At 33.0% G+C, this 27,109-nt stretch overlaps 1 protein-coding gene across 1 annotated transcript; it reads left to right on the top strand.

The window, feature by feature from the left end:
- The first annotated feature begins 4,096 nt into the window (after positions 1-4,096).
- LOC118181013 (uncharacterized) lies at positions 4,097-22,516 on the top strand. The gene is made up of 3 exons (XM_035350089.2): positions 4,097-4,325; positions 17,250-17,582; positions 21,946-22,516. The coding sequence occupies exons 1-3, from the start codon at positions 4,165-4,167 to the stop codon at positions 22,091-22,093; spliced, it is 642 nt and encodes a 213-aa protein (XP_035205980.2). The 5' UTR covers positions 4,097-4,164; the 3' UTR covers positions 22,094-22,516.
- Positions 22,517-27,109: the final 4,593 nt, after the last annotated feature.

Raw genomic sequence — 27,109 nt, 5'->3', positions numbered from 1 at the left:
TGGCCCATCCCGACCGAGTGGTAAAGTCTCTAAACACTGGTAGTTCGGTACGAAGATCGAATCCCGCGAACGGTCCGGCTGCATGGGCGTTTTCGTGGTTTTGTGCAATGTGTTAATACGAGCCAGTTGTCTTAGAAAGTCCTCCACGAAGGCATCCCTCCCTTCCATGTGGTGCCTTAGGGCAGAACACGCAAGTAAAATAATAACAAAGCGTGTAATAATGATGGATAATAAAAACATCAAATATGTAGTAATATTTGAAAATGACCACATAAGTTATTTTAATTTTTAGTTTATTGCCAGAAGTTATGTTGCTGTTTTTATACAACGTCTGAGATGCTGCATTAGCGACTTTCATCGTTTTGCAATTCATTTGCTCTCTAAGCCGACCAGCGGCCGAGCGCTGAACACTGGTAGTTCGGCTCGGGATTTGAGTCCCAGAAACGGGCTGGCTGCATGGGTGTTGTTGTGTTTTTCCCCTTGTAAACTTGTATATGAGCCAGTTCTCCTTAGAAAGTCCTCCACGAAGGCATCCCTCCCCTTCGGTAAATACACTTAGAGGGTTTTGCCATAATTGAATAAAGCAAACCAACCATTTGCCCGCTATCTTTTAGAGCAAGGAAGGCTTCTTAAACTTTCTTCAGTCGCTACCCGTTTTTAACACTGAGATTTTTTTTCCGACCGCAGGACACTAATATTTACAAAACTTTTGTGGGACCCATTGATTATTGCGCAAATCCGACACACGCGTGAGTGAAACTGTCAATTTTTTCACTTGTACTGTAATATACTGTTGCAGTTTTAGGTCATTAACTCTTATTTCTAATTTTAAGACATAGAATAATGTGAAAATTTTAAATAAGTAACAGACGAAATGACAGTGTTACGTGCAAAGCAAGTAAACCGAACGTTTATATTATAAAAAGAATGCGACGAAACATTTTCGTTTTTTCTTTGTCTGTATTGCCTTATCTTTATCTATGTTCAGATACATTGTGTAAAAATATTTGGTAATTATAAAATTATTATAATATAATAAGTTAAAAAATATCAAACTGCTAAAAATTTTGGCGACCACCTGCTGCAGTTCCCACGCCCCCACATGGGGGTTCTATTTTAGAGCATGAGTGGAGACCGTAATACAAAAATGAAGTAACAAACGCTAAAAGCTGCAAAAATTTCTCAAAAATAAAGCAAAAACTAAAACTATTGCACTGGTAATTTGTACAGTTTTGTTTTATGTAAATAAATTACGACAAATAAATTATGCCGACTAATTTGTGACACAATCATGCTGAGAAAGGTCTGGTTTATTTGATTAGGGCAAAGCACACGAGAATTATCTGTCTAAGGGAAGGAATGCCTTTCTTGGAGGACTTTCTGAAGGAAACTGACTCGCATGAGCGTTAGACACAGGAAAAACCACAATTGTTTTCTACCAATTTACTTGCTCGTTGAACACAGCAAAATGCAAAGCGCGTGTAAAAGGCGAAGCTCGCACAGAAATCTCTCTGTACTCCGAACTCAACTCTAAATTAAACAAGTGAGGAGTAATGCTCTGTTCGATCTTATAATGTTTTCTGAGAAATTTCCTGTACTTTCGAGTTCTCGGAATCGCTGAAAGGCATTACAGTCTCATACACGGCCGGATACAGTTGCAGTTATGTAGAAAATAGATAAACTGCAGCTGTACAAGAATCGGACCAAATATAGCGCCAAGTTTTGCGACCAAGTTTGGTGACGTCAGAAGTCGCCTTGGCGACTTTTGGTGATTTCTAGCCAAATTTATGGACAAATATTAGTCGCCAAAGCCCTCGCCAGCTAGGAGCTACCTCAGTGTCAAATGGGGCTGCCCCTATAATCTTATTTTTCCGGCGGAGCATTGCTCTCTTGTTGCATTTCACATTACGTTATAAGAGATGCTACAATTTACATGTAATGTCATTTGAATTATTTACCTATGCACAAAATTTGTAACAGTGTTTTCTAGAACTTCCTCTGCTTGGGTCCTAAGAGAATAGACTTATGTTATCGATATATTATATTCACATAGTTAATTAATAACTAATTAATTTTACTAATTTGCAGTTGTTAGTTATCTGCATTTTGAGAAAGATTGTGAAATTCCAGAATCGGATTGACACAATCTCTGCTGTGTATATGGAAGTTTATAATCTTCCATATGCAATTCTTTTAATTTCAGTGTCATTTCTACTGCCATTTTGAAATTGAATACTTTTTCTTTTTAATATTGAATATGATATGTCATTTTTCATTTATTACTTTTTATAATTTTAAACGGATTGTAAAATCTTTATTAAATACTTAACACTACGAAACAGTGCAATTTTAACTCATTTAACTGAATATATGTATATATCAGTAATTAGATTATAAACCCACACAATCAAAAAATGCAAATCGGTTTTAAAAAATGTTTCGATATTATTTTTAATTTAAAGGGAGTAATTTCCCCAGAAGGGTTCCCGCCGGTTTTGGCATTTTGCATTGGTTCACGATAAACGGCGTTTTCTTTTTAAATTGTTGCCATCAAATATTAGAGCCCTAGACTAGAAGAGAAACATGCTAATGTGACAATCAAAATCGTAAAAACAACGTTGTATCTAGCGTAGGTATAATGAAACCCTCAGTCAATTAATCTAGTTATAACCACGTGCAGTGCTGATAAGGACCACGTGTTTCTGTGACTCCTTCTCCTTTATTTTCTTCTTTCTAGGTATTTCTTTCTCCTGATGAGGAGGGACCTTTAGCTGCCCTCGAAATCGATTGAGTGTTTCATTATACCTACGCTAAATACAAGGTTGTTTTTACGATTTTGATTATTAGAGCCCTGTATTATATTTAAAGAAATTAAAGAATGAAGAATCTGCATGAGTGTAGGTATGTTTCTCGCATTGTGAAAAAACAACGGTACCTAGAGCCATCCAATTTTGAATAACGTAATCGTTCACCGAATATGCGCATCTGGGAATCATAATTTAGAATTTGTTTTTTATCGATTTCATATTTTGCAACACTTTATCGAAGCTTTGATTAACAAAATCAATGATTTCAAAGCGAGCATTGGCAAGAATGTACCAGAAAAAAAAATCATTTTTATCTCCAGATCGCGAGACTGTGTATCGGAAATTCTAAACATATGCTCTTTTTTAATTATTTTTGGGATATTGCTGTTGAATTGAGTTTTATGGTTTAAATGCGAAGAACATGATACTTAATAAATAGAGGTAAAACACAAAAAGTTAAAGAAACTCCCCTTTGGGTGTAATATAAAATCTGAAAGCCTTCAGATTTTTTTTTTATCGAAATATCTTATTATCGGAAAACCAACCTAAAGAATAATTTATCCGGAATAAAACAAATAAAATGAAGTGAAAAAAGGTCGATAATAATGGAATATAATGGAGAGGAACAGGTATTTGTACTTCAGAACTGATATAATTTTGCTCCAGATGCTGATTAAGAATGTAAACTTCATAAAATTCTCTTCCGCATAAAATGCAGCATCATTTTTCATACAAAATAGAAGTCATGAATTTCATAATCGCTGCGCTTTTCATCTAGTATGTCATTTGCACCTGCTTAACAAACAGCAGACCGCTCTGGGAAGAATTTTAATAAAAAAAGTGTAACAGACACAAAATGTAGGGTAAAACGCGAACTTTTCTAAGAAAGAAAGATTGCTTTGGCAAAAACTTTCTATTTTCGTCACCAAAACCTCAAAATATTCCAGATAAATTCCTAAGCAGCTGAATATCTGAATAATTGCAAGACAAAAGAACTCCTTCATTTACGCTTTTTAATAAACTCCATGAATTTGAACTGTGAATTGCCATTTGCTATTAAAGCCATATCGTAGTGGCACTCATATATTTCACCGATAGAAAGAATTTCTAATATTGTGACATCATCATAAGACGATTGTGACGTCTCATCTCTAGGCACTTCTCCATTCGCCGAAACGTGCGGAGCCGAAAAAGAAAGAGATTAAGAAGGGAGAATCCGCAAAATTTGGGGTTTCCCCCAACAGCGCGTATGGAGGGTCGTCACCCCAACCGGACAGCTTTTCCGCATGACGTCACTTCATCAACAAGCCGCGTATAAAAGGTCGGTTATCAGTGTTAGCTAAACTTCGTTCTGGAAATGATTCTTCAGTTGATGATCGCGTGTTGGTTTGGGTTTGGGGTTACCAGCACCGCCCCCCTTAATTCTAAGGGCCCTTTCGCCCCTTCCCCACCAGGCGTCAGACCACCTTGCGCAGCAAAAAGCGCAACCTTCTGTGAAGAGGTAGAAAAATATCCCGCGTAAGTATCTCCGAATTCATTTATATTCTGTAATTGTTGTGCCGATTTAATCATTTAATGATGCCGGCGGTTGTTTTGAAAAACATAATGCGCTTCTTTGCATGCATAATTGACTTCCCTTACGTTCAGGTTATCCTGATGGATAATGTTTTACCATATAATACTGCTTTTATTTAACTTAGAAACTGTGGGATTTTTTCTTCCTCCCCCCTCTAATTTTCTTTTTTTGGAAAAGTTTACTGAATTTTCTTTTAAGAAAAATGATTTTTTAATTTTTTGTAAGGTATAAAAAATTGTTTGTTTTATTTTATTTGAAAACAAGACATCTTGAATTTCATTTTGAATTATTTTGTTAATTATTTTATATATTTTGCAATTTGTTAATACATTATATATATTTTAGTTTTTAAATATATTATATATATTTTAGTTTGTAAATATATTATATTTATTTTAAATTTAACAAATTTAAACCTAATTTTTGTTTTAATAATTGTTAAAAATTAAGTTTAAATTTGTTTAAATTTAAATTTCATTCCTTGCAGCAATGGCGCAAAGACTATTTAATTAAATTTGTATTTAAATTTAATTTTTTAATTAAATTCAATTTATTCTTATGAAACAATTATATTTATTTTATATATTTTTAGTCCAAAAGGCCAATTTATCCTGAAGGACTTAATTTCGTTTTGGTATTTTGCGTTGAAAACTTTATAAGGCTATGTATCACTTTTCAAATCGTTGCCACTCGATATTATCGCCCTACAAATGTATGTATGTTTCTCGCATTGTGATAAAACAACGGTACCTACAGCCATCAAATTTTGAATAACATACCTCTCCATCCGAATATGGGAACTTGGAAGCCCGAATTTTGAATTTCAGACTTGTTTTATGATCCATTTCATATTTTGTAAAACTCTTAATTTTTGATTAACAAACTCAGGGATTTCAAAAGGGAACAGTACAAAAAAAAAAAAAAAAAATGTCTCCAAGACTCAAGATTGTCTATCGGAATGACTAAAGCACTCAAGTCTATCTATCGGAAATTCTAAAGACATGCTGCTTTTAAATATTTTGTCATATTGCTCTTGAATTGAGTTTTATGTGGTTTAAGTGCGAAGAACACGATATTTAATAAATAAGGGTAATACCCAAAACGTTAATAAAAACGCCCGTGTAGGAGTAATGTAAAATCTGAAAGATTTCAGAAAATTAAAAAAAAAAAAAAAAAATTACAAACGTTTACTGGATCTTCGTTTTAGAAAAGTGGATTTTTAATTTTTGTACGTATCAAAAATTTTTCTTTAATTTGAACTGAAATGAGAACACCTTCAATTTCATTTTGCAAATCTCTACACCAGCGGTTCTGAACCTTTTGTCTAATACGTACCATTTAAACAAAAATTGAAAAACTTTAATACCACCACTACATGTTATAATGATCATTTTTCAATTGCTCAATGGAGGTATTAATATAGATACATATTGGCATTTGCCCAACCTATTCGCTATTTGAATTAAATACGCGCACATTAAAAAATATTAGACTAAAAATTGGTTGCCATTTTAATTAACAAAATTTAAGTTATAATACTTCAATTTTAAAACTTAGTGTGAAATTTAGGCTTGTTTAAGAGATATTAGCTTCTTTATGTCGGATCTTAATTTCACTTAGCTTTAACCGCAAATTAGGATGCACTTTTAATGTTGTTCTGTATTTATTTTTCAAATATAACATGAAAGAAAATCTTTATTCACATAAATAGATTGGGCAAAAAGGCAATAAAAATTTGATAGCTTTATTTGAAATGCCTTTATTTTTTTTTCTTTCCCCCCCCCGGTTCAGCAAAAAGCTAATAAGTTATTGAAATCTTCAGTTAGAGTTGGATCACAGGAAACTTCAATCAATTGTTCTTGTTCTTCAGGAGATTTTTTAATTTAATTGTTAAAATACTTTGTTTCTTTGCGCAGCACCTATTTTTCTTTTGCTTACCACCAGTGGTACGTTACCACCGGTTGAGAATCGCTGATCCAGTCTTTTCTTGCTCGAATTCTGAAAATTTTAATACTCATTCAATGAATTTTAACTAATTTAGTATATTTTAATTCCTTCAATGAATGGAATTTTTGTTAATTTTAGTAGTAATAATACTACTTCAATATGAAATTCGTCGGTTCATATCACGTCACCCCAAGTGATCTCATCTCACGTAAACTACGCAATAAAAATGTAATTCTCTCAAATATCTACATTAATATTTTAATTTAAGTATTTTTTTATTATTTATTTGTTTTGTGGTACTTTTCCGTTTCGCCGGCGCAAATCTCGCCAAGCAAACTTTATTGGTGACAACATATAGTATACACATAAAAAAAAATGTTAACAAATGTTAGTTCTAAGATTTTTTATTTTGACGGCATACACATTTTAATATCGTTTAAAATTTTGTAAAATGCCAATACATAAAAACGATATATTTGTAAAAAGACGTTAATTTAAGAATTTATTATGCTTTCGTGGTTCAACAAGCTGATTCGCCGGTTCGTATCACGTGACCTCAAGCGATCTCATCTCACGTAAACTACGCTACAAAAATCTAATTCTCTCAGTAATTATCTACATTAATTTCAAGTTAAACCTTAATTTGGAATACAAGTTTAAATGCAAGAATTATTTCAATTCGTACGAATAGCTTACCCAGAAATTATGTAAAACCGCCAGTGCTTTACTTCTCTAGTGCATTCTCATTAGAACTGATGAATTTAATCCTTGACTTTGCCTTTTCTATATTTTCGCCTTCGGGTGAGCGGTGTGATTGCATTCTAATTAACTTAATTACCGCGAATGGCCTTAGGGCATAAAATTGTACTATCTTTGTAAAAATTATATGTAATTGTATGTAAGTATTGAAAGAACCAATCAATCTGATAAGAAATGGCTGCGACTTGTTTTGAAAATGAGGCGTAAGGTTACCAGCGAAGATATTCCGTTTGGCATCCGTTGTACCATTATTGGCGACTTTATCGCTTGCGCCGGCAAAACCGAAAAGTACCATTTTTGTTTTTAGCCCAAAAGGTTGTTAGCCCGAATAGGCTACTAGTCTCGAAACGGGTTTTGCGTCGTCCACTATAAAGTGCAAATCACTTTTCAAACTGTTACTACCAAATACTCTCGCCCTGTGTTACCTATAGAGAAATTAAATAATGAAGAATCAGCGCGTATGTATGTATGTTCCTCTTTTTATGAAAAAAAAAACATGTACACCTGGAAGCACGAATTTTAAATTTCGAATTTCATATTTTGTAAAACTTTAATGAACTTTTACTTAACAAACTCAACGATCCAGGACGCAAGACTGTCTGTCGGAAGTTCCTAAGTTATGCTGTTATTAAATATTCTATGATTTTGCCGTTGAATTGAAATTTATGTCACGTAAGTACAAAGAACGTGATATCTAATAAATAAAGTCAACACACAAAACGTTAATAATAAAAAGACAAAAAAAAATATTGTAAGCTATCTCACTAAGAAAATGAAGATTGATATGATGAAATGATTGATATGATATGATGAAATTTTTGCCAACACTTAATACTGCACCGGAAATTCTAAACATATGCTGCTTTCAAAATTTTGTAATTTTCTGTTGAATCGCATATGACGTAAGAGCGAAGAAATTAGTGTTTCATAATAAAGCTAGCAGGACTGGTAAATTGCGAGCGCAGCGAGAATGTAAAAAACCTTAACAGATCCCTTTGGACGGTCGTTAAAATCTGAACTCTTTCAGATTTAAATTTTTTTATTATTTGAATTTCTCCCTTACTTTGACAAGATACTGAAGAAAATCTTACAAAAGATTGCTAGGCACTTTTTTATTGTTTTGATTTGCACATTGATTAAAGTTCCTTCTCTATGCGGTTATTTTACTTATTTTGCGGTTGTTTGTCATATCTTAACTCAAATGTGTCACATGTGTATTTTTTGGTTAGTCGTCCTTCATGTAAAAATATAACTTATTTTTTGGTAATATTTACATGAATTAAAGCTTTTTAAAAGGATTATAAACCAAAAATTTCATATTCGTAATATATACTCATGACAAATTTATATTGTTCAGGATTTTGTCTCGAACTATAAGCTGACTTTGTGCCTTAACATTCACTATTTTTTTTAAATTAAAAATTGATTTTTGCTCAAGATTCGATTGGTCCAATACTGCTTAGAGATCGTTCCATCGTTCCTTAAGTAACAGGTTATTTCCTTAAAATATTTTTTTTGTTTGATATAAAATATGTTCTGGCTTATGATCTGCATTCAATCCTTTTCTAAACCCCCAAAAGTGTGTTCTTTTGTGTACTTATCGAAAGACTATTTCTATATTAAACACTTATATTGTGTTGGTGTTGTGGATTTCTCAGTATATGGAAGCATTGACGAGTTTTATATTATCTTATTATAAAATCGTTATTTATGATTACTTTGCACTACTTTTAACTACATTAACATGCTTTAAACTTTATTGTGTTTGTATTTTTGTGTAGCTTAATGACAACTACTTATTAATTTTCAATTTTTATCCTTTTAAATTTCCAAAATTGAAAAACTAAGAGCATAATTTTCATCCACTTCTTAAATTTCTTTGAAAGTATAAATAATGTAAATTGTGAATATGTAATAATATTAATGATATTATCACTTTCTAGTTCTTTTGAATTAAAATTCACATTTTATCGAAAATGCCCTTTTAATATAAAGTGGGTTGTATTGTTAAGATTTAATAAGAAAATTTTTGTTTTCATTTTAAATCGATAGTATACTTGATAAACGGTGGAAATTATGCATCCATTGCAAATCAACACTCATTTAGATTTAGAATTATTAGCCTATCTGGGCGTAAGCCCAGAAAGGCTATTAGTATCGAACCGGCATTTTGCGTGGAATCACTATTCAAATTGTAGCCACCAAATATTATCCCCCTGTATTATATTTAAAGAAATTAAATAATGAAGAATCTACATGAATGTATGCATGTTTCACGCATTCTGAAAAACCAACGGTACCTAGGGTCATCAAATTCTGAATAGCATAGTCCTCCACCCGAACATGGGCATCTAAAAGCCGGAATTTGTTTCATCATCTGGTTCATATATTGTAAATTTTTAATGAATTTTCGATTAAAACCTCAACAGTTTCAAAGCGAGCAGTGGCAACACTGTAAGGAATAAAATATTTTTACTTCTGGGGCGCAAGACTGTCTATATATCGGAAATTCTGTAAATATATTAACATATTTACTAGGGCGTTTTTTAACGTTTCGTGTGTTACCTAACTAAATACCATGTTCTACAAACTTAAACCATAATATTCAGTTCAACAGCAATATCACAAAATAATTTTAAAAGGGTATAGCTTTAGAATTTCCGACACACAGTCTCGCATGCTGAAGATAATTATTTTTCCCCCCCGCACAGTGTTGACATTGCTTTCTTTGAAATCATTGAGTTTTTTAATCAAAAATTCTTTAATGTTTTGCAAAATATGAAATGGATTATAAAACAAAACAATTTCCAAATTGCAAATTTGGGCTTCGAGATGCCTATTTTCCAATGGAGGACTAAGTTATTGAAACTTTGATGTCTCTAGGTACCGTTGTTATTTCACAGTGCAAGAAACATACATATTTTCCTGCAGATTCTTCGTTATTTAATTTTTTTTAAATATAATGCAGGACTCTCATATTTGGTGGCAACAATTTGAAAAGTAAAACGCCTTTTATAAGGAAGCACCACAAAATGCTAAAACGAAATTAATAGCCCTTTGGGCTAAAAAAAGGAGGGAGAGAAAAAGGACGAAAGAAAGGACCTTCCCTTCCCCAATTTTTGTTGTCTTACATTGGTGACACCTTGATACATTTCAGTTATAAAAAATCAGATTTTACTAATATTTTATCAAAGATGCGCTCCATTGATTCAGCCATTCAATTCAATCTTCTGATTATGGGATTCATTTCCTTTCTTTCCATGACATTTTAATCAGTGGCAATAAAATGAATGTCAGCATATACAAAACTTATCCATATTTATTTTTTTCTTTTTTTCCTGTGGTAATGCTTCTTTCTAAGCAAAATATGGTCCCACATAGCAACAAATAGCGCTTTTCTAGTATTATATTTTTAAATTCCGTGTAATGCTTTTTTGTCATAATATAATTCTATTCAAAACTTGATTTTTTTATTGCTATTTCATACGCAGAGGGTTTCGCGTCTTGCTAATGTAAAATATGGAACTTTCTTACTGAAAACAGTCTCACTTTTCTTGTTTTATTCAGTATGCAATAAATAATCTCGTTCACATAAATAATCTCGTTCACATAAATAATCTCGTTTCCATTTTATATTCGTTTTAGCTGTGAAATCGCAGAGTGTCACGAAATGTTGGATTTCCAAGTTATGTTATTTTAATTATTATAAAGCATTTTCCAACTTTCGAAAACTGTATATGTTGTTAGAACTTAAGATCATGTAGCAGATATCTGTGAAATTTAAGGTACACCTATTTTATGTCAGAATAACAGAAGTTCGTAAGTATTCTGTAGGTAATCCTTGTTCTTCTGTTGATTATACTTCCATTTTTTCTCCATCTAACCAATTATTTTCTCTAATTTGTGAATTATATCAATTTTTATTTGCGTTCAAACAATACTTTTAGCCATAAATGAGCAAAGTCGTTTGTCCTGAAAGAAAAATCCTTGTAAAATTTTACTGAAATGCAGGAATAATTTTATAAAATTAACCGCAGTGAAATATTAAATTTCGAATGTCCAAAATCATCATTCTTCTTTTCAAGGCAATAAATTACTGATTAAAAATTATGTATTGAAGTTTCAGGAAATTAGTTAAGTGCAGCAAAAAAGAAATTATATTTTTTTGCAACATTGGATATTGATTAAGTCAAATACTCGCTTTTTGATATATTTATATATCATATGATATATTTTGATATATCTGGCTCAGAATATTAATTTGTTTTACTTTTCTTAAGAGCTCGTTTATAATAAACAGCCCAGTATTATATTTTTAAAAAATTAAATAATTTATAATAAACGTTGTTATTAGCCCAAAGGGCGTTAGTCCAGAAGAGGTAGAAATTTCGTTTTGGCACTTTTCAAACTGTTGCCTCCAAATATTACAGCCCTGTATTATATTTAAAAAAATTAAACAATGAAGAATCGGCATAAATGTATGTATGTTTCTCGCATTGTGATAAAACAACGATACCTAGAGTCTTCAAATTTTGAATAACGTAATCCAACACCGAATATGAGCATCTGGAAGCCCTAATTTGGAAGTTGTTTTATTATCGATTTCATATTTTGTCAGACATTAAAGAATTTTTGATTAACAAACACTGTAATTTCAAAGCGAAGAATGGCAACACTGTACGAGGAGGAAAAAAATTTCTCCGCACGAGACTGTGTATTGGAAATTCTAAAGATATACTCATTTTAAAATTATTTTGCGATGTTGCTGTTGAATGGAATTTTATGGTTTAAGTGAGAAGAACATGAAATTTAATAAATAAAGTTAACACACACAAAACGTTACAAAACGCCCCTTTGGACGTAATGTAAAATCTGAAAGCTTTCGGATTTTTTTCTGATGCTGCATTTATATTATCTTCTATTTCTCGTGTATACAGATCTTTGCGGACCAAAACAAACTGTAATTCCAGGTGATGAAAGATATATACTAACAATAGCTGATAACCTGTTGCAAGTATTTAAAATTTAACTCCATTAAAAGATGCAGTTATTTTCAAGAAATAAAATTAATATTTTTATTAGGATTGAGGTAAAACAAAGATGCTTAACATTCTATGTTTTGAAACGTTTAACGATTTTCTTTAAAAACTAAAAGATAAAAACTTCAGAAAGTTTTAGCTGATCCTTTCCGCGATATTCCTGTTGCTGGGGGAGGGAGATATAGCTTCAATAGTGCAAAGAAAACATTTTATTAACTTTCGCTATCAGTCTTTAAATGGTCCAATTCTCCATCGAAGATAATCATCCACCAAGCATCTTGAAAGTATTTAAAATTTTACTTCATTAAGATTAATTACTTCATTTATTTTACTTCATTTAAAATTACTTTAAAATTTTACTTCATTTTAAAGTATTTAAAATTTTACTTCATTAAAAGATGTCATTTTTATTTGCAATAAGGCAAAATAAAGATGCTTGACTTTCTAAAGTTTTATTCTATGTTTTGAAGCGTTTAATATTTCTTTTTTTTAATTAAAAGATAAAAATTTCTAGCTAATGCTTTTCCGCGATTTTCCTATTGCTGTAAACAGTACTCATTACTCCAGATGCAGAGAAAACATTTTATTAACAATCATTGTCAGTTTTAAGCACCCAGTTCTCTATCAAAATCAGATGATGTCATGTTACTCAATTTAAACAGCGTTAATCTAGGTGTAATTACATATCGCTAAAAAGTGTGTAAATACATAGGTTATTTCGAAGCAGGAGAGATGAAAAATGAGCAATGCCCTCGCCCGGACTCTAACCACGTTCCTCTCGAATACGCGCCGAGTGTGCTGACCGCAACACCACGAAGGCATGCTAAGAAGGCGGTAGAAATACCTTACATACTTCCCTTTTTAAAGGGCGACTGGGGAGTAAGGCACCCAATCGCCAAATCCTGAGAACCATCATTCGCCACCTTTTAGTTCGAGTGCGACTGTATAGACATTAGGTATTTTTGAAAGCAGGAGAGATGAAAAATGAGCATTGCTCTCGCCGGGATTCGAACCACGGACCTCTCGAATACGTGCCGAGTGTGCTGACCGCTACACCACGAAGGCATGCTAAGAATGCGGAAGAAGTACCTTCCTTATAAGTGTCATTTTTATATTTATTTTGTTTCAGGTTTTTTATATGAAAAGTAAATTATCAGCATTAACATGTGGAATTTATTTTTATCTCTTAAAATACATTTATATGCATTTCTGTACAGAACCATATATGCCAGAGTTGGCCAACCTTCATGTCAGTAAGAGCCGCACGTTTGAATTCAGGAATGTTCGAATGCCGCATCTAGATTTTCTAAAAGCCACAAGTTCATATTTACATCAATATAGAAGTAGTGGAGGATGTTTTAAATAGAAAGAAATCCCTGATAACTTTGTAAAAAGAGTCTAAACTAATTAATTACTTCTTTTTGGACACTGAATAGTTTTAGTTTACCATATTTCATACATATAATTTATATGCACGAGCCGCAGAAATTGCATGCGAGAGCCACATCAGGCTTGCGAGCCGCACTTTGGCCGCCCCTGATATATGCTTTCCAAATCTCTTTAAATTTTCGAAATAGTTTTTCATTCCCGTCAGTTTAATTGAAATTTGGTGAATATCAAAGTTGAACATGATTTATTAAGACGCACTCTTACGGATAACAAACAAACATCTTCAAGCGCTCAAATTAGATTCAAGAATTGCTCAATAATTTTAAACTCTCTCAAAAGATAAGCAATCAGCAAAATTTCACTTGCTGATGAAATCTCGTTAATATAAATTTCAATCTGTTTTTCTCTTCTTCTTAGAAGTTGCACTTAAAAATTGCGCAATTGCTAATTCACATGCGCAGCGCAAGATGGATTGATTTTACAGATCAAACGAAAGTGTACTGTGAAGACAAGGTCATCCAGTTTAACAAAAAGAATTACTCATTTGATGTGTGTTAAAAGATTGCGAAATGTAGGTGTTGTTGAATTGCAGCTTCGGGTTCGTTAACCGGCGTAAAAGGAAGACTCTTTTTTTTAGGTCACGAGGTCAATTGAAAGTTTTATTACTGATTTATTTGCATATCTCTGTCTTTGCAGGGTGGTGGGATTTTTTTAAATGCTTTTTTCTTTCTGGAATGCTAGAAATATGTAGGGCAGAAAAAATTGGGGTTTTCACGTTTTTCGGTTACCGAACACGGAAAAAAATGATTTATCATATTTTTACTAAAGAATCTTTTATATTGAGTCTTAGGGATACTCAAGGACATCCCATAATTTTATCTTTATGTTCAATTAGAGGCGTAGTCAGAAAATACTTTTCGGGAAGGATATCATGTCTTTCAATGGTAACAAAACAGCCAATGGAAACGTACATTGCAAGGATAGGATGTGTGCATTCAATCCATTACGAGCTCATTAAATAAAGTAATAATAAAGTATTCTCTGCGCTGGAATGCTAAGTATGTGCTGTTTGATGGAATTCTCTGTGCTGTTTGACTAAGTAATAAATATAAAATATATTGTATAAAGTATATTTGCTGTCACGTACTATGAAAGTAAAAGATTCTGACAATTTATCTCAATCCACAACTGATAAGTAAGAAGTGATGAAATTCAATTGTTGCATTAGCAAAGCAAAAAGCATCCTATTTCAAGAAATGCTAACAGCAGGTTAGTAGTTTTCAAACAATTGCTGCATCACTAATACTATGTTTAAGGACCTGTACTGTCGTAAATAACCGCTTTAGAAAGTAAGAGGTCTGCACTAATAATTTTTTTTTTTTTTTTTTTTTTTTTTTTTTTTTTACAACTGAAAGGTTTCGGATTTCAACGGGAGCGCAAAAGTGTTTGTAAAGGTTTTTTACACTCTCACTGATCTCGCAGTCTACCAGTTCACTATTACACTCACTCCTACAAATCCTTCTTTTGTGCTTTTCAGCTTCATTATCAAGCATCATTTTGTTCGTACTTATGCTCTATACATTTCAACAGCAAAATAACAAAAATTTTAAAATCAGCATAGCAGTATACGTTTAGAATTCACGGTGAACTTGAAGTGTTGGCATACAATTTTCTGTTACTTTCTCTTTTCTGAGTTCATCATATCAATATTCAGTTTCCTTACTAAGATTGCTTTACAAAACGTTTAGCCCAAAGGAGCATTAGCCTAGAAGAATTATTAGTCTGAAAACTGCATTTTGCATGGGTTCACTATGAACAACGTATCACTTTTTCAAACGTTGCCACCAAATGTTATCGCCCTGTATTACATTTAAAGAAATTAAAAATGATGAATCTACATAAATGTGTGTATGCTTCTCGCATTGTGGAAAAACGACGGAACCTAGAGCCATCAAATTTTGAATAACGTAATCCTCCACCCTAACAAGGCCATCAGGAAGCCCGAATTTTGAATTTGTTTTATTATCTATTTCATATTTTGTAAAAGTTTAGCGAGTTTTTGACTAACAAACTCAACGATTTCAAAGCAAGCAATGGCAACACGGTACGGAAAAAAAAAAAAAAAAAAAAAAAAAACACTTTTATCTCCAGTGCTCGAGACTGTCTATCGGAAACTCTAAAGACATCCTTTTTTTAACATTTTGTGATGTTGCTGTTGAATTGAATTTTGTGTGGTTTGAGTGCGAATAAATTAAATTAAAAATAACCGCAAAAACAACAGATCTCTGCCTCCCACTCTTTTTTTAAATTTCTCATTGCCAGATATCTTGAGGTAGGGACGCTGCTGTCATTTGATTTAAAACATTTATATTATAATACGTGAGCGTTGTATGTCAATATATAAAAATATATTTAAAATACTTTGCATATATTTGGCTTGATTTTTTTCATATTAAATAGGCTATTGCTATGTTTTAACGACCTTTCGGTTACTCGTTCCTAAGCTTAAAACCTATTGTGAAAGCTATGACTTTAAAAACAGACACTTTGAACCAAAAATTGTCAAATTATGGAGAAAGACGTTTTAAAATCTAATATAATTTTGACTGACTAAAAAGGAAAACATAAGAAGACGCAGAATGTTATATTAAAATCCTCAAGCGTTGGAAACTAAGAATGTATACCCAGTCAGTATGTGTTGGAATTCATATATTCAAGGATTTTTTAATGTCAGAATTTGAATCAGAATGAAATCCCGACATTATTCTAGACTAAATCCTAGACTAATAGAAATAAATTCTAGACTAATCCCGAAATTATTCTAGAAATTATTCTAAACGTTTAATTTTATAAAAATATACGGCTGAAAATTATTAGATAATTTATATAAAAATAATTTTATGAAACGTGCTTGCAAAATTAGATTTTAATTTACATATTCAGATGTATTTACTCTCGTATAATTAAAGTTGAATTATGAATTTCGTGCTATTTATTGTAATTTGAACTTCGTTTATTGGAGTTTAAGTGCACTTTTTATTATCTGAAATGTGTAAAAAGTATTTTTGAAGGTTGATTCTTGAATGTTCAGACGTGTGGACACAGTGTCTTTAATCTAGTATAAAAATATAAACAAATAATCTGGTACAAACAGGTTATGCTTATTTATAGCATAAGTTGCATAGTATGGGCTTAACTAGTAGGTGCCATATTTGGCAGCCACTGCATATTTAAATGGGATAATTAACTGGAACATCTCTTTAAAAGTTTAGCAGGGAAATTAATTCAATCTTCGGATGGGCGGAAGAACCACCTGTGAATCCCGTGAATAAATGTGGATAGGGGGTCTAAGGCCTGACGGCCTTTGCCACCATATGTTATAGAACCCAAAGGATGTCCTTATTAATACTCTTAAATCCATAAAGTGGAACAATTGCACATCTGTATAGTATAGCAAGCTACGAAAGCAGTTATTGATAAAACACTTATAGGAAGAAATCAAGACCATTTTCTCGAACTTATATTAGATTTTATACACACATTTAGCTGCTTTCTAGTGGAGGATAAATTCTTCCAGTCGCGTGCATTATGAATGACAGTGGGCTACAATCAGAATGCAAATTTGTAATAATACCCATTGCTTATGCATTAGCTATGCCTATGTGAATGTAATTATACTTTAATTTTGTTTCCTGCATCAATTAATTTTTTCTTTTTCCCTTATCAATCAAGGAAATTGATACAAAAATTGCTACAAGCTGCACCTCTTCACATGTACGATTTGTTCACGGATGAAAGCGAAGGATTAGATGAACCACCGGAATACATCTTGCACCAGGAGATGAAATCAGTTACTGATGAACCGGAAATCAGCCGGAAAATAAGGTCCACCGATAAAAGATCAAAATCAAACGTCACATCATCAGATGATTTGGCGACGAATTGTCCAGTAATCCGCAAACAAGCTTCGCCAAAATTAGCTGCCAACATTCATGGTGAATGGAAAGTCATTGCGCAAGGGGAAGAAATAAAGTTCACGCAGAAAATTCCAGTGAAGATCTGCGAGTAAGGAGATTTGAAATTCATTTTTATAAATTGATGCAAAAATATTTGTTTCGTGACACCGCTTTTCCATTTAACCTAGAAAGTTTAACATTGAAAAAAGACATAAATTTGAAATCAAGCTATTATGAACAGGAAACTTAATACTGTTCTTATTAAAGACAATTTCATTTCTAACTCCAATTGCAAATCAGCTAATCAAATTTTCTTTTCATCATGGCTGATGTCTTGGTTATTTATTTATTTATTTCCAGTTTCTTGATAAATATTTAACTAACGCATTTCAAAATCGTACGATAGATAAGTATAGGAAATTGATATGTAGTTAACGTAAAGGGAAAGAAAAAAAACTGCTATTATGTGAAACAATTTATCAGTTTTAAAACAGCAGAACTGTGATGATAATTTAGCTATATTTATTTTAAAGGTTTTTTTATTAATAGCTTGCATCTGAGCTTTTGCAATTTTGCTTTACTTGCAGATTAAATATAAAATTTCTAAAGTTTTATAATCAGGTACATACACTACGGCTTTACTTCTTGCAATAAAAACTAATTTTTAGAATGCAGCTCCTTACTGATGCAATGGAAAAGCTGCAGTTCTGTTTAAGCTAATTATCGTTATCATAGAAACGTTATCATAGAAATTTAACGAGGATATAAAACACCCTTTTATTAAGTACTCAAAATAGTTGAACAAAAGGCAGTTTACCTGCTTACAAAATTAGCCAGCATTTACGGCGTAAGTCAAAAGTAAGGAATTTCAAATTAAAACTAAGCTAAATCTTAAGCTAACCCAAAGGCTACACAGCAATGATTAGTTTGTTGAAACCTATACAAGCATGATAAGCGCTATTGGCAAGAATAAAGCAACACTGAAAATAAACTGTAACGCAGATTTTCAACTAGAAACGTGGCCTTCAGCAGACAGAACACGCTCGGACTAAACAATTTTAAAACTTCCTTTTAATTACTACATCCTTCTACTTATCTAAATACCCGCGAGCTAAAATTTACATTCTGGCAAGAAAACGGAAATGAGGGAACTGACAATAAATATGTGTAACATAAAATGGCAGTTACTTAAAATAACTAAATATTTACAGATTTCGCTTAGTTTATGCAGTCCTATCGCGACAAAGTTACTAGATGTAAACAGATTTATATCCGTCTGATTTACACGCATATCTATATTTGTACCTATGATCACAAATTTCCTTTATTTTCGTAGAAAGCATAAAGTCAATGATTGATCATTGAATTTAGTTCAGTTCTTTCCTTCTTTCCGAGAATCCGGCAATTTACTTTTGGGAACAGCCATTTGGAATCAAAATTACGCTAGATTATCAATACCCCCTCAACTGCAATAACAAATTCCACGAAAATTGAGTTTCTTTCAATGGCGATTATATCTTGCCAATTGATATATATTCAGCTTGATTTATTTCACACCCTGATTTAACTACCGAGAAATACGAATTTGACTGCGAATGGTCATCGGCAAGTACAGTTACAGCAATGTTCAGTTTGCATTATTTCATACTTTAAAACAGCTACACAAAAACATGAAAAAGATAGATGTTCAGCAGCTTGATTTATTTCACACCCTGATTTAACTAATTAATCCAGTTATTACCTTTTCATTAAATGTTTATCAAGAAATTATCTTTCGTTTCTAGTGGTTAACTGATTCGTTCCTGCGCTACAGTTCTTTATCTGATGCAGGTGTTAATTTAAAATAGCCACAACATATATTAAACGAATACGAAACAATTAATTTCCTCCAACAAACCAGGCCGTATGCATATATACAAAAATAATTTTAACTTCACTCCTAAATGTTAGCGTTTTCTCAAGTACAGAGCCGGATTTAGACTTGATAATGCACTAAGCTATCTGAGATATGGAGATATTTATTCTTAATTTTAATACTATATTAATGTCATATTTTAATTTTTCGAAGGTCCCCAAGAAAATGGGAAAGAATGCAAATTTACACAAGGTATAGCTTAGGACCCCCCAAGTAAATGGGAGCCCTAAGCTGTAGCTTGCGTAGCTTTTATGTAAATCCTGCACTGCTTAAGTAATGTGCATCTTAAAATGAGCGCAAGCAATGAAGGATGCTTGTGAACAAAATGAAGGATGCTTAGAAGACAAAGAATCCGGGTATATATGCAGCAGCATTTTGGAATAGTAAACACGATCATTTCTATGGCAAATTTACAGTGTCTACCGTAAAGGAGTCCCTGATTTCAAAATAAAAAATCTCGGAAACAGGTATCGATACAGGAATGCAGCAGGAGGTATATTTGTTGTAAAGGAAGGAGGTTAGAATACATGGAGATGGCGTCTCTGCTATTGCAGTACGAAGAAACTGAAGCCAGGGGAAGGAAATAAGGCACGCCACGTGAGGGCAAGGAAACTATTACCTTACTAAGCGAAGTGAGGTGTAACGCCAACTGGTTTCAAGTTCTCAGTGTATTTTCTGATTTTGTATGCGTAGATGTGAAAGGCCTAAAAGGCACTGAATTGTTACAGCGAAATAATATCTACATTTCGGACTTAATGTCCACGTAAAAGAATGTTTTAGAACGTGCATAAAAAAGTAGAATAATCGAAATGTGTGTTGAATGGCCTTCAAGAAAGAGTTTGAATATTTTCTTTGTGTAAAGTACACGAAGAAACATATATAGTTTTCAGATTTACCTTTTCATAATAATAATAAAAGTAATATTCGTAATTGACTTATATGTGATGGCAAAACGATAAGTAAACAAGAAGAGGGGGCGTGGCTAGCCCTCCATGGAAAAGAAAACAGTTTACTTTAATGTCTGATCATAATTACATTACAGGTATTACCTTTTATGAGTTTAACTACATTTTATTTTGTGCTCAAGTAAATATATAATAACTGGATTTGATCTTTAGTTACATTTGTTGTGTGAGTTTTAAAATAACAACGTAAAGTTTACATATTTCTATCATAGTTTATTCAAATTAAGTTTTTTCGAAACATAAGTAGTATTTATAACGTGAAAAATTTGAGAATTATATATACTTAGAATAAGTAAATTATAATCAAATTATAGTTTGAGTACATAGTTACTGTTTCGTGTTCACAATACTTTTAATGCTAGCATTCATTAATTACAGGATGCAATTACATAATGTAGAAAGTATTGCAATTACATATTGCAGAAATAAAATGAAATGGCGAGAAAAGTAAAGGAAAGAGGGCGTGAAGAATCTGCTATCCTTTACGACTACCGGGAACAAAATTGGGTGTGGTTAGAGCACGTCAATCTTTCTAAGCCACGATTACTAAGGGCATGTTTCCCCCCCCCCCCATTTTTGGCTTCACTTAAACTGCGTGGAGGGCATCTCCATAAGTTCTAACCTCCTTGTTTTTTATGGTCAAGTATTCAGTTCACGGAACCGGCAACTTTGCACTCGCGCAATAGTTTCGCTCATAAAGCATATATTTATGCTCTGTGGTCTAAGGTCTAAGGTTTGCAATTCACCCATTGTGGTATCCCTTGAGGTTTCCCATGTGAGGGTTCCCCAAGCTGCAGCCGCATGAGACGCTGGAAATAGCATGATAAAATTCACGCTGACACTAGCTTTTAAAGATCAAAATATGAGCGATCACATCCAACCTTCAAACGTGAAAGGAAGTGAGCGTATGAAAGGAAGAGGTTTGAATCTTGTATTTCGTTGAACAACATGTGTTTCTGATACTGGAATTCCAGAGGTTAGATCGCAGTCCTATGGCAGCAAGACATAGTTTTGAAACCACGCTTAAATGTTTCCAAATAACCGATGGGAAAAACAGTAGAAGCTTTTCACTAAATGTCCAACGGATAGACAGCGTGGCCGCTGATATGGTAGGGAGTTTTGATAAGAAACAAGCTGTAGTTACTCCTGAAAATATTGCAACTGTTCGTGGAATTATTCGACAAAATCCAAGGAAATCTGTCCGAAGAAATTGCAACAGATAGTGCTTTGCAGGGTTTCATCACGCAGACAATTCTGTGAAACAACCTAGAGATGTTTCCATTCAAAATTCAAAGTTAACAGGCGCCGCCTCGCAGCCCCATCTGTTGGCAGCTTAAGTAACTATTACTTTGATTTAACAATTTTGCAGCTTTCCCAATACCGCTTCTTGTAATCCTCTATCGATCTTTGTTTTCCAGATCTTTAATTTTGAAATCAGGGACGAGGGACGCCTTTACTAGATGCCCTGCAGAAGCTTTGAGCTTTTCAAAAGGGGGCAGCTGAAAGGTTTTATGAATATTAGATTAATTTTCATGCATTTATCAAATCCATTATTTCGCTTGTATATCCACTAATGTGTTATTTCTTTGCAGCAAAAGTGAAATGTGCCAAAAGTCCTGTACGCAGTTCTATTCTCTTATTACACTGCTTGTCGTTGACAGTAGCGGAACGATGGATGAGGATACCTTCTGGATGCCAAGTTCCTGCTATTGCACGTCCAGCCCTTCAAATATGCCGTGAAAACATTTCATTGCAGTGTACTAAAATAAACGAAACGTAAACGCATCATTTAGTAATTGGAAAACTTGTTTTACGATTTTTGTATGTACAAATTATATACTACTTCAAATATATTAAGTGCTTTTTTGAGAACTCTCAGTAACGTCCCTTTGCCATTGTTTCTAAATAGAATTTATTCTATTTTAAAATATTTATAGATTTTAGAACTGAAGACTTTCTTTGCTACAACAAGTTGCAAATTAGTGACCAACGCTCTATTTTTCTGCAGCTATAACTGTAGTAAAATGAAGGGTTTGTTTTTTGAGCCAAATTTATTTAATTATTTTTATTACATTTTACCTATTTTTCATTTCATATACGTGTAAATATGCCATTACAATGTAAATATGTCAGTCAGTTTTTAATAAAATTTATACTTGTAAACTCTTTGTAGTCGATTTTTATATTGCTGCGTTTCAAGAACTGTAATTCTAGCATTAGAAGATCACGTTTAGAATATTCATTAGTTGCAGAATAAAAGAAATCAACAAATCTTAAATGCAAATTTTCACCCTGGTCAAGTTACTGCCTTTTGAAAAAGTCAGCATCAGGAAGACTTCTCTGATCCCTTCTTAGATTCGTAATCTTCAGATATATTTGTAGGGATGTCCTAATTAAGTGATTGTAAAGGATGCTTAAATGCCAGCAATGCTACCTTCGAATCATATGTACCAAAAATAGTTAGAAAACTCTGACGGATAAGTTCATATACTGGTCGTGATTATAATGTAATTCTATCATTCTCCGCCCATGCTTATAAAGTAACTTCAGATATAGATTATAAATTTATTTCGCTTACTGACGTCCAAAATCTCTAAAATATTTTCTGTTGAGCCCCTTTATAGCATGGATATCGGGAAGCCGATCTTGAAGAAGGCAGGGATGTTCGTTAAGTGCATAGGTGTCTTTGTGACATTGAAGAACTTGAACTTCTAGAGTTTGGTTTGATTTAGTTGATTATGGCAAAGCACACTAGGGCTGTCTGTCAAGTTGAAAGATGCCTTCGTGCAGGTCGTTCTAAGGAAAACTGGCTCGTGTATACACTTTACGCAAAGGGAAACCTAGAAAATGCTGATGCAGCCAGCTTGTTCGCCTGCGATCAAACCCAAGTCCGAAGAACCACTGTTCGGTGATTGAACCGCTCGACCGCTGTTGGGCGCGAGCTTCTATCGAACCAAATGACTTCTAGAGAGGGTGATAGTAAGAAAGGAGCCATGAGGCCTTTGGATCCGTCTACTGAGATGTCTTCAGCAAAACTGGAGAGGAATTTCGCCTTTATCGCGACTGTAATTCGTATGTACTGATGCTCCCTCGACAATGTTCTCGGTGAAGAGTCTGCTAAATGGTCAATAGGTTCAATCATACGCCTCGAATGTTTAACCAGCAAACTACCTGGTTGCTGAGGTAAGTATCTATTGAAATTTTGCAAAACATGAAAAAAAATAAAGTTCAGCAAAATATTTCTGTTAGTTATGTAATATACTGCAAACAAATATACTTCAAGCACCGAAATATTGCGTCAGTTACAGTGAATGTTCTTAGGCAGAGCTTAAATTGCGCCGGAACCCGCCTCCGATACTTCTTAGTTTTGGGGATAAATTCTAATTCTAGAGTGAGCGCACCGGAGCCCTAAATGACAAGGCTTCGGCACTTCTTTTATGTAACTGAACAACTATTTTGGTAGAAATTTGGTCTCGAAAATTTTATTTTTACCAATAAAGTTATATTAAAAATCGCTTATTAAATTTTAATTTATCTCTTTGCATTTTATTTAATTTTAATCATTTAATTATTGAATTATTTTAATAAATAATAAATTAATTATGAATGAAATAATAATTATCAATTAATAATTATCAATTGTTAACATCAATTAAGCAATTAAATAAACTCAAATTCCTGAATCATCTTGACTTTTTAGTTAAGTGTAAATGTAAAATATTGATCCCCAATTTCATTCAAATCAAATCAAATCAAAAATCTTCCAGTCGCGTATCAAGAATTCTGTTAAACTGCAAGCTTGCCTTACTTCGGTCCATCATAAGGGATAGGATACACGTCAACAATTTTCCAAAATAGAGCATGAACTCTATAAGCTTCATCGAGAACTCGCTAATTCATATCCAAAATTCACTACCCTTGAACAAAAGTCTTGGTCTAAAACGGAAGATGCAGTTTACCGTCATAAAAACACCCTTGCAGTTAAATTCGGAAAGCTTTTACGTTCTTCCAGTTCCAGTAGTTCAAATAAGTCTTTCCATTGTAAACATTAAGCCAATAGTTAATAGTTCTAATGTTAGTTTATCAGAAAAACAAGAGAGAATTCTAAAATATAATTTTAACTTCTCACAAACCTGTAAATCCTCGATTCCAAAGATTTTGGCTCCTATCGAAAAAGCTTTCAAGATCAGTAATGTTTCAAATTTACAGAAAGAAATGATTAGGCATCTTATCGCTCCTAATGTGAAATTCAATAATAAACTTTTGAAACTAACTGCGAGAAGAAGAGCTGCAGTGTGCGAAATTCATTCTAAACCAGATATTATCATTTCAAAGGTCGACAAAGGTGGCCAGATAGTCGTCATGGATAAGAACACTTGCATTGATGGTGTCACTAAACACTTAAACGAAGGACCATATAATCCGATGCCTTCACCTTTGGACCTGTCAAAAATAAAAACTGCGATCAAATCTACACAAATCATTTCAAGCAACTTAAACAAATTTAAATACTGCCTCATATCCATTAGCTAAATATTTAGTTTCTAGATTTTCAATTCTATTAGAAAATAACATTTACACCATAAAAAATTCAATAGAGTTTGTAAAAAAGGTTAAAAACATTTCACCTAGAAATTTACTCATGGTTTCTTTTGACGTAAAATCCTTATTCACCAATGTTCCAGTACATGGTGCATTAAGATGTCTAGAAACCAGACTTCGCGAATTTCATTTCTCTTGCATTGAAATTGATGAGCTAATTTCTCTCACTCAACTCTGTTTGAAACAAACACATTTTGTTTTCAAAAATAAATATTACAAGCAAACTGAGGGATTAGCCATGGGAAGCCTTCTCAGTCCCATCCTGGCTGATATCTACATGCATTATTATGAATCAAAATTGTTTGAAACTTTAAACTTCCCGGTATGGTTCCGCTACGTAGACGATACTTTTACCCTGTTTGAGGGTAATAAAGGTGATTTCAATGAAAGGTAATAAAGATGATTTAAGTTCTCCCAACAATGAATTCTATTGATCCTGGTATTCAGTTCACTTTTGAACTTGAAACTTACAATTCTCTTCCGTTTCTCGACATTCTGGTCACACGTAACACATCCAACTTCAGTACTACGGTTTACCGTAAACCTTCATCGGTTTGCCTTCCACCACACTATAAATCACATCATCCAACTAAACAAAAGTTAGCTTCATTTTATTCCTATGTTTTCCATGTTGTTCAAGTTTGCTCCTCCAAACTATTCCTTGATAAAGAACTACATTATTTAAAATCAGTAGCTGTTGACAGGGGCTGTTCACCCAACATTATTAATCAAGCAGTTAAAAAATTCTCATCTGAACACATAAAAGGGCACACTCTTGTTTCAGGAGGTTATAAAAATTCTGTTGTCATTCTCTTCTTTCCAAAAATTAGCTATGAAGTTGCACATATTTTGCAGAAATTTAACGTTCGGGTCGTTCATTCTCCCATCAATAAAATAAGGACCCCATTCCGGATATGAATTCCTGCGGTATTTATAAGATTCCTTGCCAGTGTGTTTTAATTTACATTGTCCAAACTAAGAGAGCCTTAAAATTTCGCGTCAAGGAACATGAGGCATATGTTAGAAAAAAGGAAACGCAGAAGTCTTCTGTTGCCCAACATTGTTGGTCCGAAAATCACACTTTCAATTTTTCTGCTGAAAAAATTATTCAATAACCATCTTCTTGGAGAAATGGATTTTCTAGAGGCATTTCACATTCAAAAAAATCTTTCTGTTCTAGTTAACGATCCTAATTCCAATCTATCTTTGCCTTCGGCCTTTAAAGAAATTATGTTTTACTTCTGGTTTCATCAACAGATGGCGCCACTAGTTTATTTTCTGTCCAGGCTTTCTTATCTTATCGGATCATTATATCCTATCTGGTTCATTTGCGCTTTTGCAGCTGACGATGGTGGTTCGGTAAAACCATCGAAACTAGTCCTGTAAAAATTTGAAAATATAATGCTGATTTTTGTTGTTTGACTTCTGAATTAGTATTTGTTCGGCGTGTTATTGTGTCTTAATCATTAACTATTCAATTTTTAAATTATTAATGATTTTAATAAACGTTTTATTCATTTATTTCTGTTCTTCTTTCCTGACTGTCTTCCATAATGACTCCGGCACTTTTAGAAATTACCCTGTTAAGAGGATTCCTAGAATTACAACAGCCTGAATTTATGCAATTATTTTTGTCGCTGCTTATTCCATTTCATTTCAAATTTTTACACCTTAAATAGCTGCAAAAAATAGGTAACCGGCTGCGAAACGAAGGATACACTGACATATGTATTTTTTAGGTTGATTACAAAATTCGTTTTGAACGAGACAGTAGCGATTTACCACTCGTGTTGCTTTAGTTAAAGCTCTAGCTTTAAAACAATCTTTAAAATATGTTGAACTATAAGATAATGAAACAAATAAGGCAGCAATTTCGTCGGAAAACAGTCTAAAAAATTTTCTAATTATTAATTAAATTTTCTAATAAAACTTATCGGGACACTGTATTCCAAATTTTTTCTACTCTAGACTTCTAGTTTGTAGTCTCCTACGGTGATCACTTTTTCCTTAATTCTAATGAAAGAAATTTATACACATTTGTATAATTCCATATAGTGCGAACCTTTACTTACTGCGCGCCGCTTGTTGAGTTTTAAAAAGTAAGCGTTCTTTTTGCAAATTAAAGGCGTAACTGATGTCCAACAGATGGCGCCA

This window comes from Stegodyphus dumicola, chromosome 11 (genome assembly GCF_044657685.1).
Source record: "Stegodyphus dumicola isolate Sdum_Otavi_A_Nest chromosome 11, ASM4465768v1".
NCBI lineage: Eukaryota > Metazoa > Arthropoda > Arachnida > Araneae > Eresidae > Stegodyphus > Stegodyphus dumicola.
The sequence above is the reverse complement of the archived record's forward strand: the minus strand, read 5'-3'. Positions and strand labels throughout refer to the sequence as shown.

Coding starts and splice junctions, on each gene's coding strand:
- LOC118181013 (XM_035350089.2), top strand. CDS start 4,165: ATGATTCTTCAGTTGATGATCGCGTGTTGGTTTGGGTTTGGGGTTACC. Junction 4,326..17,249: donor GAGGTAGAAAAATATCCCGC/GTAAGTATCTCC, acceptor TTATCAATCAAG/GAAATTGATACAAAAATTGC. Junction 17,583..21,945: donor ATTCCAGTGAAGATCTGCGA/GTAAGGAGATTT, acceptor ATTTCTTTGCAG/CAAAAGTGAAATGTGCCAAA.